The sequence below is a fragment of the Arthrobotrys flagrans genome (assembly GCF_004000055.1).
Source record: "Arthrobotrys flagrans strain CBS H-5679 chromosome Unknown unitig_1, whole genome shotgun sequence".
NCBI classification, from domain to species: Eukaryota; Fungi; Ascomycota; class Orbiliomycetes; order Orbiliales; family Orbiliaceae; genus Arthrobotrys; species Arthrobotrys flagrans.
Window position 1 is genome coordinate 5,456,645 of NW_027137556.1, and position 14,391 is coordinate 5,471,035.

General features: G+C 46.0%; 4 protein-coding genes across 4 annotated transcripts; 1 reads left to right on the forward strand and 3 right to left on the reverse strand.

The window, feature by feature from the left end:
* Positions 1-789: 789 nt before the first annotated feature.
* Positions 790-1,913, reverse strand: DFL_009600 (uncharacterized protein; the record flags this gene model as incomplete). The annotated part of the gene is made up of 2 exons (XM_067639513.1): positions 790-1,374; positions 1,446-1,913. 2 exons carry the CDS (start codon positions 1,911-1,913, stop codon positions 790-792), a joined length of 1,053 nt encoding a protein of 350 aa, XP_067487295.1.
* Positions 1,914-2,960: 1,047 nt separating this feature from the next.
* On the reverse strand, positions 2,961-4,171 carry DFL_009601 (uncharacterized protein; the record flags this gene model as incomplete). The annotated part of the gene is made up of 5 exons (XM_067639514.1): positions 2,961-3,003; positions 3,064-3,296; positions 3,360-3,517; positions 3,982-4,096; positions 4,154-4,171. 5 exons carry the CDS (start codon positions 4,169-4,171, stop codon positions 2,961-2,963), a joined length of 567 nt encoding a protein of 188 aa, XP_067487296.1.
* Positions 4,172-8,559: 4,388 nt separating this feature from the next.
* DFL_009602 (uncharacterized protein) lies at positions 8,560-10,051 on the forward strand (the record flags this gene model as incomplete). The annotated part of the gene is made up of 4 exons (XM_067639515.1): positions 8,560-8,769; positions 8,854-8,922; positions 9,033-9,874; positions 9,937-10,051. 4 exons carry the CDS (start codon positions 8,560-8,562, stop codon positions 10,049-10,051), a joined length of 1,236 nt encoding a protein of 411 aa, XP_067487297.1.
* Positions 10,052-10,598: 547 nt separating this feature from the next.
* Positions 10,599-13,456, reverse strand: DFL_009603 (uncharacterized protein; the record flags this gene model as incomplete). The annotated part of the gene is made up of 10 exons (XM_067639516.1): positions 10,599-10,607; positions 10,697-10,963; positions 11,055-11,391; positions 11,463-12,272; positions 12,344-12,586; positions 12,648-12,820; positions 12,895-13,025; positions 13,113-13,193; positions 13,262-13,340; positions 13,415-13,456. The coding sequence occupies 10 exons, from the start codon at positions 13,454-13,456 to the stop codon at positions 10,599-10,601; spliced, it is 2,172 nt and encodes a 723-aa protein (XP_067487298.1).
* Between the last annotated feature and the right edge of the window lie 935 nt (positions 13,457-14,391).

Consider the following 14,391-nt stretch of genomic DNA (forward strand, 5'->3'; position numbering starts at 1 on the left):
TCCGAGTTACCCATTGTGAATCCTTATGGTTGGACCCGTAGAGAACATTGTCGTAGGCATCGATGGTCACGCAGGAGGTTCTGTCCGCGGCTTGGTAATCTGATAATGATCATGTGAATCGTCTCGCACGTGTCGACCATGTGAGATTCCGTCAAAGCTGCACTTATCTACGATATTTACAGACGGCGATCATGATGGATGATAATGGTATATTCGCTTCTGATTCAGGTGAACTACAAAGTCTTGACACAAAGCCAAGAGTACACAAAGTATGTGAAGAAAAAGTATGTCGAAACCATCGGTAAGGAACAACTGATCTCATCGCGCAGAGCCCAAAAGGACACCCGCACTGACCCGCTCCAGCTATGGCTCGAATTCTCAAAAAAGATTAAGAAATTGCTCTCGGATACGAAGTAGAGTAGGAATCGTTGGTGAAAAAGGCTCCTACTACAATAAATACTGTTTTAATAGTTGATATTCGTGTCCTGAAAATGAGTGAAGAGAGAAAGAGAAAGGGAACGAAAGTTTTGGCGGGCGAACGAAATTTTTATAGGCGCGGTTGGCTTGGGACAACACAGGCGGTTTTTCGCTGCTCGGATTCAGCAGGGGTTGGTTTATAAAGATAAAATGGTGGGTTCGAAACCAAATGACAGCGAGTAGATAAAATGATACTGGTATTGTCCGTATTTTGGGCCGCCTCGATTTCGCATCCAGTTCATGCTTATTGTTTTCTATATAATATAGACCTAATCTACACCAAAATAAAGATCCATTAAAATCACGAACCAACTACTTCTTCTCGGCCTTCGGACTCGACTTCTCTCCTTCCTTAGCGTCCTTACCTTCCTCTTTCTTCTTTTCACCTTCGCCTTCCTCCTTCTTCCCTTCCTTCTCCTTTTCGTTCTCCTCTGACAACTGTCTATTCATAATCTTATTATCGATCAAATCGTGGAATGCAATAATTGCTCTAATCAATCCACTCAGATAGATAGCCATCAACTGGTCATTCGTCTTCACACTCATCGCCCTTGCAAGCTCGTTACTCTCTCCGTAGCTACCCTCGCCTTCGACATCAATATCCGTCGGTGTCGACAGGTTTGGTAATAGGTTGAATACGTCCTGCAGATGGCCTAGGATGCTGTGGTTGGGTTGGAGTTGGCCATCGATAACTTTATCCAAGTATGCAGCGATACCGCCGAGGCGGTGGTGCATCCCTTGGAGAGATTTTAGCTGGGCGTTGATACGGGCTGTGAGAGTCCCTTGGGCGACGTCGCGGATGTCACGGAGGAGGTGCTCGACGCCGATTTCTTCAGCTTCTTCTGCTTCGATAATGGAGGGGGTGTGGACGAAGGTTTTGGCTGTCGTCGTACCATCCTAGGAGGGTCCGTATTAGTATGATAATCGCACACATAGACAGAATATACGGGAATGGAAGTGAAACATACATCTTTGATCTCCTCCACTGCAAAGTATGCGTCTGTGGGCACACCAACATCCTGCAAATCCACATCCACAATAACCAACAACGGATTCGGTGTATATCGCTTGAAAAGCTCGTTGATCTGTAAATCCGATGCTCGTAGCTTAGGTCCGCTGTGATACCATCCGATAAGCTTCTCACGAGCGTTGACTTTCTTAAACATATCGTTCATGCTCTCAACGTAGTCGTGGTCGAGGAACCATACTGATGGATCCTTATCGTCTTCCTCGAAGGGGACGGCAAAAGAGTTTGTGACACGGACGAGACGGCCTTCACCAACATTTTGGCCTAGAAGTACACCAACGACGCGGTTTTTGGTACCCTTTGCTGTACGGCCGTAGTGGTCGCAGACGGAGAGGAGGACGAGTGGGGCGACGGAGACGGTGGATTGGGAGACTATAGAGATGGTTTCGGTGGTTGTTGTTGCCGGCATATTGTGAGATAGATGGAGTGAATATAGGTGAGAGAGAGGGATGGTATCGGAAGGGAATGTTGGAGGCTGAGCTTGAGGATGCCTGGGTGAAGCTCGAACTTCTGGTCGTCGTAATCTAAGGTTGTAGAAGTGTAACCAGCGGCAGCACACGTCAGATATCGGGTGCTATCCTTTAGAGTATCTATTCTGAAGCTAACTTCGATATCGGAGCTGGTATTACTGATGGCAGAAGCACGAATATCGGATGGTGGTGGATATGAGGTGGGGAGGTGGTGGTGGAACTGAGGAAGCCAGGCGTCGTTGGAAGCTCGTTAGCAAGCTGCCACCCGCAGCTCCACCAACGCGTCACTCGGAATGCCTGCAGCCATGACTTCACCATCTCACTTTAAACTACTCGGACTAAAGACTATAAACCACGATAGAACTGCTATTGTAAAATGGTTGGTAAGTATCTTTGGTATTCAATATCTTTTTTATGGATCACGTAAAATATAAAACTGGGGGCATTCTATGAAAGACCTATAGATCTAGGTTTCGCTGATTCCTCACTGATACAGGCTCGAGTCTGGCTAGGCAAGCGACTATAGGTCTTTGACAGACCGATGACATGAATTCTGGAGAAAAAAGTGCCCTGATTATTTGCAATTTTTTTTTATCAAGTTTATATCTCCTCAAACGCCTTTCCCGGTTTTCACGATGATGATAATTTTCGTGATGGTCAGAAAAAACTCCAAAGTAGCAGCTGAAGGAGAACGGGAAAAAAAAAAACGAAAGCAGGCGAAGAAGAAGACCCCAAGGGAGAACCGAAAAAGAAAAGAAAAAAAAAACAGCGGGACACAAGTTATCATTGTCGTATACATAAAAGTTACAAGAGAGACAAAGACGAAGAATAACAAATTCAAGGCAAACCCCCAATATTCACCGCTGTTCCTGTTGCACCCGTGGACCCGGATCCCCTTGTTGATTCCCAAACAAAAACTGACGTTATATCATTATCACGCTTCTTTCCCTTTCGCACCCGCTCGGTCAGATACCGGAGTTAAAGATTCAGGCAAGGTACTCGTCGCCGAAGGTGTTTTCGCCGGAATATCTAGGGAAAATGTTAGTTGTTTCTGTTATTAATTTCGGGGTGGCCCTTTATAAGACGTACGTAATGTAGAGGAAACCGTCTTCGTCCTTGTGCTCTTCGTAGATAGAGCTCATCAGGGCGGCAGTGGGAGGTAGAACCTCATCGACGAAGATGAAGATGGCCTTCTCAGGAGACAGCTTGATACGCTTACGAATTACGTATACAAACTGGCCGACCGTGAGGTCGGCAGGTACCAAGTACTTCTTCTTATCGATAGTGGCAATGTCGGACTTTTCTACTTTCTCACAGATAACCTATATTTGGTGTGTCGGTTAGGAAAGGATCAAAAGTCGGATGGTGATGATCTCAATACATACAGGAATACGGTCGGTGTATTTCTGTCTTATGCGCTCGGCCTCGGCCTTACGCTTCTCAAAGGTGTGCTCGTCCTTAAACTTTGACCGGGCCATTTTTGTACTGTAGGGTTGGAGGGCTGGAGGTTTTCGGAGGTTTGCAGTGGTAATAGCGTTGGAATCTGGGGAAAGGTTGAGTTGGACGCTGTCGAGTTAGCACAAAATGGTCGGAGGTAGTCTGATGTATTTTCTTGGAGATAGAGGAGAGGAAGGGAGGTAAGAAAGCTAGGAAAGGATGTAAGAAAGCCGGGAAGGGAGGAAGATGGAGGAAGAAAGAAGAGAGGAAGGGTAGAAAAGGACACTGGATAATCAGGGAATGATGTAGGCAGCGGAATTAGTCATGGGTGGAGGGTGACGAGGGAACGAGGGATGAGGCGAGGTCAGTGTGTCTCTGCACGGCACCGCTCTGCGCTTCTTGTTCCTATGCAAACAGCCTGCAGCCCTGATGAGTACGTCGGCCCCCGGCCTGGAAGTAGGAGCAAACGCGCCCGGGGAGAGCTGGTCGAGTCACCGCACAAAACGGCAATGTGATGTGCTGAATGATGACAAAAAGGAGCCGGCACTAACTGCTGAAGCTAGAACTTACTGGAAGGGTAATGATGATGTTGGGTTTGTTTGAGCTGAGCTGAGCCGAGTGATGGTCTGTCGGTCGATATAGGAGAGATAGAAGGGAGAGAAAGGGAGGGAGTTTGGGGAGCTTGCTTTATTAAGAACCACAGCAGCGTGATACGTAATCACGGGGACAGTCCGCTAATCACACTCGCTCCTATTGTCATGTCACAGACTAATCCAACCACTCAACTCATTTTCCAGTTAACTATTTTGAGCTTCTATTCTGATCGAATACAGCTACCAGGTACGTAAGTAAATATCAAACAGCCCGACTTGATTAAATTAACCACTTCTGGCCAGAATATTTGGGATATGTTTTGTTTTCTGTTTATTATTAATTGATATTCGGCTAACAAAATTGAGCTGACTCCATATATCGCTACTTCTGATATTAACTTGAAACGACGAGTCGATATAAATACAAAGCCAGGATACATTATGTAATGTATGCTTAAGTATAGGTGTGTACCTTTAACCATATTTAAATCACAGCCCCGTGCTTCCTGCTCCTGCTTTATGACAGCACCCGACTTGGAACCAGACTGCCTCGGTTCACTTTTTAGGTTCCCGAGCCCCCTTTTCTTCGTGGTGGTTTTTTGTAAAGCGCAGTTCGTACTATAATTCACCAGGGGGGAAGTATGAGTTTGGTCCGAGTCACAGTACTATAGTGTTAATGCAGTTTTGATCGTCAGTTACAAGACTAGCTATATATTAGTTTGTATGCCATGTTGGGTTAGGTGCTCTTTTTATATTGAAATATATCCTGATTGCTACAAAGGCTCACCGATGGCCCATCCGAAGTATGTTTTCTCTTCTAGTATCAAGGTGAATATGGATCCGATAATATATATAATATTAAATTTGTGAAGCTTTTAAGCCATGCAAAGCATCTTTGGTGATTGGACTCTCCTGGCAGATTCACATATCCAAGCGTTTAAAAAGATGAAAGAGAATGTTAAACCCTTGCATGCTACACATATATTCTAAGCATGTACCTAATTAAAAAGGTATGTAAAAGACTTAATTCCGAGGCTACTTAATTCCAGTGCGTAAGCCATGGCGCGATCGCTGAGGATGATATGGGCTGCATAACCTTGCGTTATATATCCATAGGTATTCTTGAATGTATTTTATCGTGGTCATGTAGCTGTGGTACGCCCTCTTCGGATAACATTATATATAATAGTTTCGACGTCGGTCGACCGAAAGCTGGCAGTGGGTGTTAAATTCTCCTATTGACCACTGGAAGAACAACATTGGAATATGGAGGGATATGTTAAGCTTCCTCACAGGGCAAGATGGATACACTGCTAGTGGCAATGCAATGGATCTTCATGCTGTGCAATGGGTGTAGCTCAAAGAAGCCAGGGCAAAAATACAACACAAGCAACAAAGTCTAAAGAACGCCGCATCAAGCGGCATATTCTTCAAGCTCTAATACTCCGGCCAACCAATCAGGCAGCACTGTGACCCAGTTTGTATTTCATGGTCCCTCTTGATGCTTGCGGTTCTGATACTTGTTGATTGAATAACCCCTCTCGGACTGCCACTGCATCACCGAAATGCTCTACCCTGTAACCAAGGCCGGAAGTGGCATAACTCGGGGGCCTGTGTGCACGTTCGGGGTCATGGTCACAACGGAAGGCAAAGAGGCCCGTAGATGAAGCGCCTGAAGATTATTTCCTTGATAATACATTGTACTCACTTATATTCGTATTTCTTTAGTGTTGAACCTGTTGTATTGTGGAGTGTCTTTCATTCTTCTTTACGAAACAAATAGTTCAACCGATCAACCGGCTCGCGGATATAGTTAACCTAATATTAACATCCCACTGCATTCTATGGCGTAGCCCTTCAGAATTAAATTCCGATGATGGAAATTTAAATATCCATGTTTAAGATCTCAAGACCCTGGGAATGCCGATTTCAGGATCGATCTTCGGCTAATTTCAAGTGAGGATGTGCAATTCCTTGTCTAGATACGTAACTACTTGACTGTATTCACACCGACCTTCTGGGGCAATCTACTATGAGGCCTAGTATCGTTCCAAGTACCAGGTCTAGATTGACCAGGCCTTTTTTTGAACGAAATCGGATCACGGAACGCTCAAAATTTATGATGTAAGTTTTACTTAATCGCTAGCATACTTTTCAATAAAATATGTCAAGTAAATATACTTTTATATATCTAATGAAGATGAATATCCATATTTCCCCCCTATCGTACAAATCGTACAATCAATCATTCCTAAGGATCGTCTTACGATCGATCGAGAAGAAAAACCCTTTTCTAATATACATTGATGAAAGCGATGGTAGGAGGATGATTTGAGCAATTGAGTAACCGGAAGCCTCAAAATATAGTAGGTAACCTCTGCAGTACAAGGTATAAATTGAGCTAGATAACCAGCATGTAGTGAGATATAACGACCCAACCACAAGAATATCTAATGAAGGTGAATGTCTATATTCACTACACCTTCGACTATTGATATTCAGTGATAAGCCAACGAACCACCTCTTTGAACAGCGCGAGGGGCGAACCAGGCCTGTCTGTGGGCCCCCCCCCCCAGCGCCACCCACGCCACCCCTCAAGATCTCTCGTCAAACCGGAGAAACCTAGATAGAAGCGAAACCATTCTGCCAGGAAATGGTGCACTTCCCTCCGTGGGTATCGCCGTCCTATAGACAGGCGGGTACCGACACCAAACAAAAATGGAAAATCTCATTGAAAAAAAATGAAATGAAAAAAGTCGGAGCAGCTCTTTGATGAGAGTTGCTTTTCGAAGTTTTCCGACAACCAGGCCAATATACCCACTGTATATTAGCCTGGTGCTGGATCACCCAAGAGTTGCAGGCGGGGCCACATCGAACAGCCAACCCAGGTTGTTTTATAAGTTGACATTGGCACTGGCACACTGTAGCATGCACAAGTCGCGGGCTTCACCGTCGAACCCAGCCCGACCCAGACCAGATCCTGCATGTTGCAGGATATTAAACCCCAACCATCAGGATGGAGAACGTACTAGACTTAATCCTGGTTCTCCCCCGGGAACAGGATCATTTAATTTTTGAAACAATCGAGACGGACGTCTCGAAGTTTCACGCAGGATGGAGAAGATACTAAACTGTGGGATCGCACGGGGCGGCGAAAACCGCGGTTTACGGCGCGGCATTTTCTTTGGTAGGAGGTATATAAGAATAGTATTCTGTATAATAGGTGAGAAAGAGTCTTTGTGGGTGGTATCTTTGGAATTTAGCAGAAAGCTTGATGTAGAAGAGAAATGAAAATTATATCTCGAAAGGCACTTTCGCCCGATATTTATATCCGCCCGGTGGTTACACTGAGGCCCTATTAATCCCTCGTACAACAGTCTTCAATCCACTAGAGAGATATGTCTCAACTGGAATCCCTTCTGTGCGGGGTCAACAAAACCTCGCAATCCCGTATCAAAGTACTCAAGTATCTGCACGATGCATAGTAGTTGTGCCAATAGCTAGAGATCCTTAATCTGTGCACACCAATTGGACTCGAACGGGTGGCTTTCCAATGCATTCCATCATTCGTAGTATCCATGATCGTACAGAAAAATAAGAGGCCTGGACCCTTCCCACTGATAAGTATTCGCGGTGTATAGACTCGAGCTAGTCCTGGTTTCTCTTATGCAACATCAAGAACCTGATTTCTTGCATTGAACAGCGCCCATTCTGAACTCACGAGGCTGGAAAACTTTGAGCGCTAAATCGCCTAACCAGCTAATTAGCTAATTGATATGAGATTCATACAGCCTTTTCTTCCTTCCTTCCTTCCTTTCTTTCTTTCTTTCTTTCTTTCTTCCCTCCTTCCCTCATTCCCTCCTTTTTCTTCTTCGATTTCACCAAATGTCAAGGAAACATTGACGTTCCCCTTCAATTCTGTTGAGTTTTTGGTCGAAGACTGAAGTACTCCTGTGTGAGAGTGATGGACGGTGCATACCTCATGCATGGTTTGCAAGATGGTTGAGGTACTTGAGACAAAAGGTCGTTCGAGACAGATGGAGAGTCCCACCGCGGCATATTCCTCGCCTTAGCTCCGAACTCCAAGTTAGATCTATTCCCATTCGGAATTGGAATTTTCCCTTTTGCGATATATGCATATTGGCAAAAGCCCAGTAGCTCAAGGAGTCAGCACACCAATTAGAAAACCGCAATTGAAAGCAATTCAGAGAGATCGAAGAAAGCGTTGCGAAGTGTTGGAGAAACCGGCAGCGCTGCTCAAGCTGTCACGCGATTCACACGACACCCAACGCGCCGGTTCTGGCCGAGGCCGACAAGCTTCTTTGTCGGCTTCAAACCTGCATAACCCCATAATTTTTATATATAAATCTGCATTCCGATCCAAACGACCCTTCAACCTTCAAATTCCAACCGTCTCTCCCAGCGGCACTCCCATTGTCTCCCGTCCTTTCTATTTGCGGGGTTTCCGAACCTGCGATCATAGGGAATTCGAAAGAATCCTGGCGCTTGGGAATTGCTAGTCAATTGAAGCTAGCCAGAAGGGTCCCGAAATACAATGAAGCCGTTTCGGACCTCCTCCTCCACAGCTCTGCTCCGGTATGCACAGCACCCCCTCCGGCGCTCAATCCCGACCATCTCCGGTCGCAGGCTAAACTCGACGTGGTCACATGTCACCCTCGATACCTTCCAATGGCCGGTTTCTTCGAAACTAGCGGCTACGGCTGTTGCCGGTGCGGCTGCTCTGGGATTGGGTTATTGGAAATATGTACGAAACGTTCCCTATTTGATATGACTCGAGGAATATATACATATCTCAATTCGGACAAATTACCCTAACCTACCGCGGTAGTCTGCACCTAGGATACAATGCGACTCGAAGAAAACCTCGGTTCCGATCAACCAGCAGGATCAGAAGACGGTACGTAACCCTCCTCATCCCGTTAAGGGTACTCCAGGCTACAATGGTTACCCTTCACTAAAAATATACCCTGAAAACCTGGCCGCTCACACACTCTCGTTCACCAGTAGAAATACGACAATGGCGTTACTCCAGACTCTCCCATGCGCCTACGCATGGAACAATTCATCAAAGACCAACAATCCCAAATAATCGCCACCCTCGGCGCTATTGACGGAAAGCCCTTCCAAGTCGATACCTGGGAACGGTCTCACGGCGGTGGCGGTATAAGCTGCATCCTTCAAGATGGCAACGTTTTTGAAAAAGCCGGTGTAAACATCTCAATTGTTTACGGAAAGCTGCCGCCAGCCGCCGTCGAGAAGATGAGAGTGGATCATAAGAATATCGCTTCGCCTACCGGCGAACCGCTGGATTTCTTCGCAGCAGGGTTAAGCATGGTTTTACATCCTCATAATCCCAATGCACCAACCGTTCACCTCAACTATCGATACTTTGAAACTATGAACCCGGATGGAACCCCCCAATCATGGTGGTTCGGTGGCGGTACGGACCTCACCCCATCTTACCTCTTCGACGAAGACGCAATCCACTTCCACAAAACGATCAAAGAAGCCTGTGACAAACACGATAAGGACTACTACCCCAAATTCAAGAAATGGTGCGATGAATACTTTTTCGTAAAACACAGGGACGAATGTCGTGGCGTCGGTGGTATCTTCTTCGATGACCTGGATGATAAAGATCCGGAACAGCTGTTTTCGTTCGTACAGGATTGTTTGAAGGCCTTTTTGCCGAGTTATGTGCCCGTGATCGAGAGGAGGAAGGATATGCCGTTCACAGATGCTGAGAAGCAGTGGCAGCAATTGAGGAGGGGTCGATATGTGGAGTTCAATCTAGTTCACGATCGCGGTACTAGTTTTGGCCTCAATACCCCCGGTGCGAGAGTCGAGTCGTAAGTTTTCCCGTCGCCGAAATCGAACAATGTATTGTTGGTTTGCTAATGGTATGATTTAGGATTTTGATGTCCTTGCCGTTGACGGCGAGATGGCAGTACATGCACGAGCCCGCTCCTGGTAGCCGGGAAGAGCGCCTGGTCAAGGTTCTCAAAGAGCCGGTGGAATGGGTGTAGTCCACAGTCTATACGCCCATCCACACTTACAACCTACAAAAAAAAAAAAAAGGTCACATAAAAGCACTCATAGATTACCTAGTCGGTGGATTTTTCATGAATTTCGGAGGTGAACAAAAATCATCACGCTGCCCAACCTATATTATATTTTTCTAAGACTGTAAAATTATCGGAATCAAAAAAAAGAAGGGGATAAAAAGTGATATTTGGGGGCTTAATGTCTTTGGGAGCGGGAGAAATCTTTATGGAGAACAATGTATATATACTACAAAAGCATCTAAAAGAATTAAAAGGGAGGCAATTACAATGCGGGGGTATTCGGTCATGTCTACTCTCTAATCGGACCTCTCATGAAAAGTAAAAGTAAAGAAGCTGGTAGGAAAGAAAAGAACGGAAACGCTACTAGTGCTATCAGAAACTCCAAAACCCATGCCAACAACGACTTCACATCAAATTGAGGGAGAAAACCATGACAAAGAGGAGGTAAAGGGCTTAACATATCGGGGCATTTACATCACGAACAGAATGTCGTTTTCAATTGAACTTTCTACCGTTTCTGCATCGCCGTTAGCCTTGCCGTACCAACCAAAATATCCAGCGTTCTCGAGGCTGTTATTCTCAGGGAGGGGGGGTTGATCAACTTACGGGGAAATTGGCAACCGCTTGCCTCTGCTTGCCTAACCAACTCACGGGCGCCTCCTTTCTTCTCCCGAGCGTCACGGTATTCGATTGTAATCTTGACGTGATGTCATACCAAGCACTTGTCATCAAATCCACCTCTTTCATTAGAATCTCGTTCCTAGCCGCCAGAGTTTCGTAATCGGCGCCCTTCTTTCCGGGCCCACCTGACGTCCCTGCGGTGTCGAGTTCATCTTGAAGTTCTTTGATTGTAGTGTTTTGCTTCTTGATATGCTATATTTGTCGTCCTGAGGTTAGCAGTCTGCCGCAGATTATATTTTCCTTTTCAACCCCAAAAAGGAGTCGACAGAGATCTCGACCATACCTCGCGAGCTTTGATTGCCTTCTCTCGTCTATCTTCAAGTTTATCCTGAAGTTGTAACACCCTCTTCTCAAGCTCGCCATGCCGACCCTCCCTCGATCCTCCGATCGCCGCCAAAGTGGCCTTGAGTTCTCCATTGCCCTTCTCGGAATCCAATATAGTGTCCTTAAGGTCTGCGATAGTTCGCTGGAGGTCTTCTTTCTCGTTAATTAGCTTACTGATGGAGGCATCTCCGGTGCTAACCGAGAGCGGTGGCCGCTCATCGAGCTGCTTGCGGGTTTCCTGGATGATCCTGTCTCGTTCTTCAATGTTCTTTCGGAGTTGAATTACAATTGATGAACTGTGCGGAGACCGTAAGCTTTCGAAAATACTCGAATGATGGAATTTGTGTAAAATGAATATCCATCATACCTTTCATCGATCTCCCCACCACTTTTCAAAGCCGCCAATTCCGCCTCTAGTGCTAATTTATCACTATTGGTGATAAGCACATCTTGCTCCAACCTATACCTCGCCTTCTCCTTATCCTCCAACAGATTCTGCAATACCACCGAATCCGCTGACTTCAAGCCAGTCTCTTTAAGCTGCTGATTCTCCCTCTCCAACTTGTTAATCCTCAACTTGAGATCTGTCTTTGTAACCCCTCTGAAGTTCATTTCGGAATCCAAATCGCCTTGGATGGACTCCGACGCCTGGCCGATGAGTCCGTTCTCCAGTTCCTGGACTTTGACCTCCAGAGTTTGGATATGTTCGGTGTCTTTGCTTCTCTGACCTTCCGCACCCGCCACCACTTCCCTCATACTCGCATTCTCAAGCTCAAGCCGCTGCTTTTCCTTAAGCAACTCAGCATGCTCGGCTTCATACCGCTCGATTTGCTTTTTATACGTCCCAATCAACTTCTTATCCCCCGTATTCGACCGTATTGCCTCCTCCATCTGTACATTCTCTCGTTGCATAGTAGTATTCTCTTCTTCGAGGAACTTGAGCCTCTTCTCTAACTCCGGCATGCTTTCCAATTTCTTTTTATAATGCTGCATGACATTTTGTTCCTTTCGAAGTTTTTCGACGGTGTGGCGGGCGGTGTCTAGATCGTCCTTGAGTTTTTCGACATAGTCCGAAGCACGGGTCAAGTCTTCGACTTTACGATTTAGGGATTTAATTGTGTTTTCGTTATTGGAGATCGTGGCATCCCGTTCGCTGATCGTGTCTTCCATTTTGTGGCTGTAAAACCGAAATAGATTTTAGTAATCTTTTGAAGGAATCTCCAGGGTGCCTTTTTTGGGAGCTCTTACACGTCTGCTTGTAATTGGTCTAGCTGTATCTGCAGCACCATATCCGCCTTCGACTGTCCCGTACTCGAGACCGGTCCGTCCGTCAATCGATCCTGTAAATGCTGTATCTCCAACCGAAGATCCTCGATTGACGACTGAGATTTGTTAAAGCGGTCGAGGAGCTGCTTATGCTCGTTCTCCAGCGATTCCTTCTCTGTCACCAAGCGGCTGATTTCCTCCTCCATTTGGAACTCCGTTTCGGAACTGTCCGTTGTGTTAACACCGATAGGAAATCCCAAAAAAGGGTGGAATTTGGGAGGCATACGTATGCAAAACATGTTTATCAATTTCATCCGAGTTATCCTCGTTCAACTTCATCATCTGATCGATTACCAGCATGAATTCATTTTGAGAAGTCGAACTTAGTTTCTGGATTTGAGTGATGTAGTGTTCCCGCCGTTCGGACTCTATCGCGACGATAACAACGAGTTTTATAAGCTGGTAGCATTTTCGTCCCGTCAGTATCATGTCCATCTGTAGTTTCTACGTTCCGCCGGGAGGCGAAACTTCACCTTGATAAGCTCCCGCTGCGACCCTTCCCGCGCAATTGCCAGCAGATCCGGCGCATATTTCGAGGATGTCGGCGCACGTCGTTGAAGGTTTGAGGTGTAGTAGTGTACTAACGCCTTGTGGATTTTCTTAACTATAAGGTCCGATAGTCAGCGTTTCGGCTCACAGATACAAAATGTCGTATCACAATCCAGGAGTGGAGAATTTTTTAAAAACTGACGATTTTGAAACCGGACAACCCATTGCTCCGACGGCGTGACTTTGTTGATGTCATCATGGAATGCGTAATAGTCGATATCGACTAGATCCACCCTCTCAACTATCAGTATATCTCGAAGCATGCGTATCGTTTCGTGGTTTGGCACGTACGTAGTAATTTGCCTATTACCGTCCCGTCCGCAAGGTCGTTTAGATTGGATATATCGGCATCGATCGGGAAGAGCCTGATCTATTTGCACAGCAAAAAAAAGATCATTAGTAAAACGTCCATCTCCTTTCATCGATTGAAGCAGCGGAATATACCCAGTCAAGCAATGCAGCACCAGCAGCAGAATTGGAACTCATGAGGGTCGTTTGGAGATATTATATAAAACAAACGGTCCGGTCGACCCACGCCCCCCCAAAACAAGTTTCGATTGATAAGGATATGCCGTGTAACTGAAATTACGGGACCGATGAGAGTTGTAGGTGATGCGCCTGTTGTGATCACAGCATGTTACGCTGCGCTGTTGATATACTACGTTGGGAGCTGCTACGTTGGGAGCTTGTGCTTGTGACAGGCCAGCAAGCTACAGCAGTAGGTAAATGATTTTCGTGTTACAAACGGAGTCGGGTGAGTAAGCTGATGCGAATGAGAGCCGGTTCATATGCGCCGGAGAGATTGTGACCGGGAATTCTGGATTCGAAAGGATTGTGATGCATATATATATTAGCTGTCCGGAAAGGGAGGGGTGGTACGAGGGGAGGGGTTGTTTGGCTGCCTGCTGCTAGGAGGTCATGGTGGTGGTTTGGGGTGTATGAATTCAAGCTATACTCGAAGCCAGAGCGGCTTCAAGTCGGAATCTGTTTGTCCCGCTAGAAATAGCCTGTTTCGGAGACTAGCAAACGACAACAACACTCAACGCGCCGTTATTGGCTGGTGCTCGTTGATAGTGGCTGATACACAATGCAATCCCAAACTGAGTAAGCTATCGATATGGTGATATCCGAATTCGGATATTAATTTCACATGTTACATGTTACGAGGCTATTAGAGATAAGATCAAAGGCTTGATATACTGAAGAACCTGAGTACTTTTTTTAAACCACCGTCTATTCGAGTCCGCCCCAGCCTGACTAAAACCCTCATTAAAAGCATATCAAATGGGAAAGAAAAAAAAGGAATATGGACAGAAAAGCAGCAAGAAACTCGAGGAGGACATGGGAATTGAAACGCTGCTACGAGATGGACGTATATGCTCATCCGTCGGCGGCTGATATCTAATTAGCTGCCTAGGACA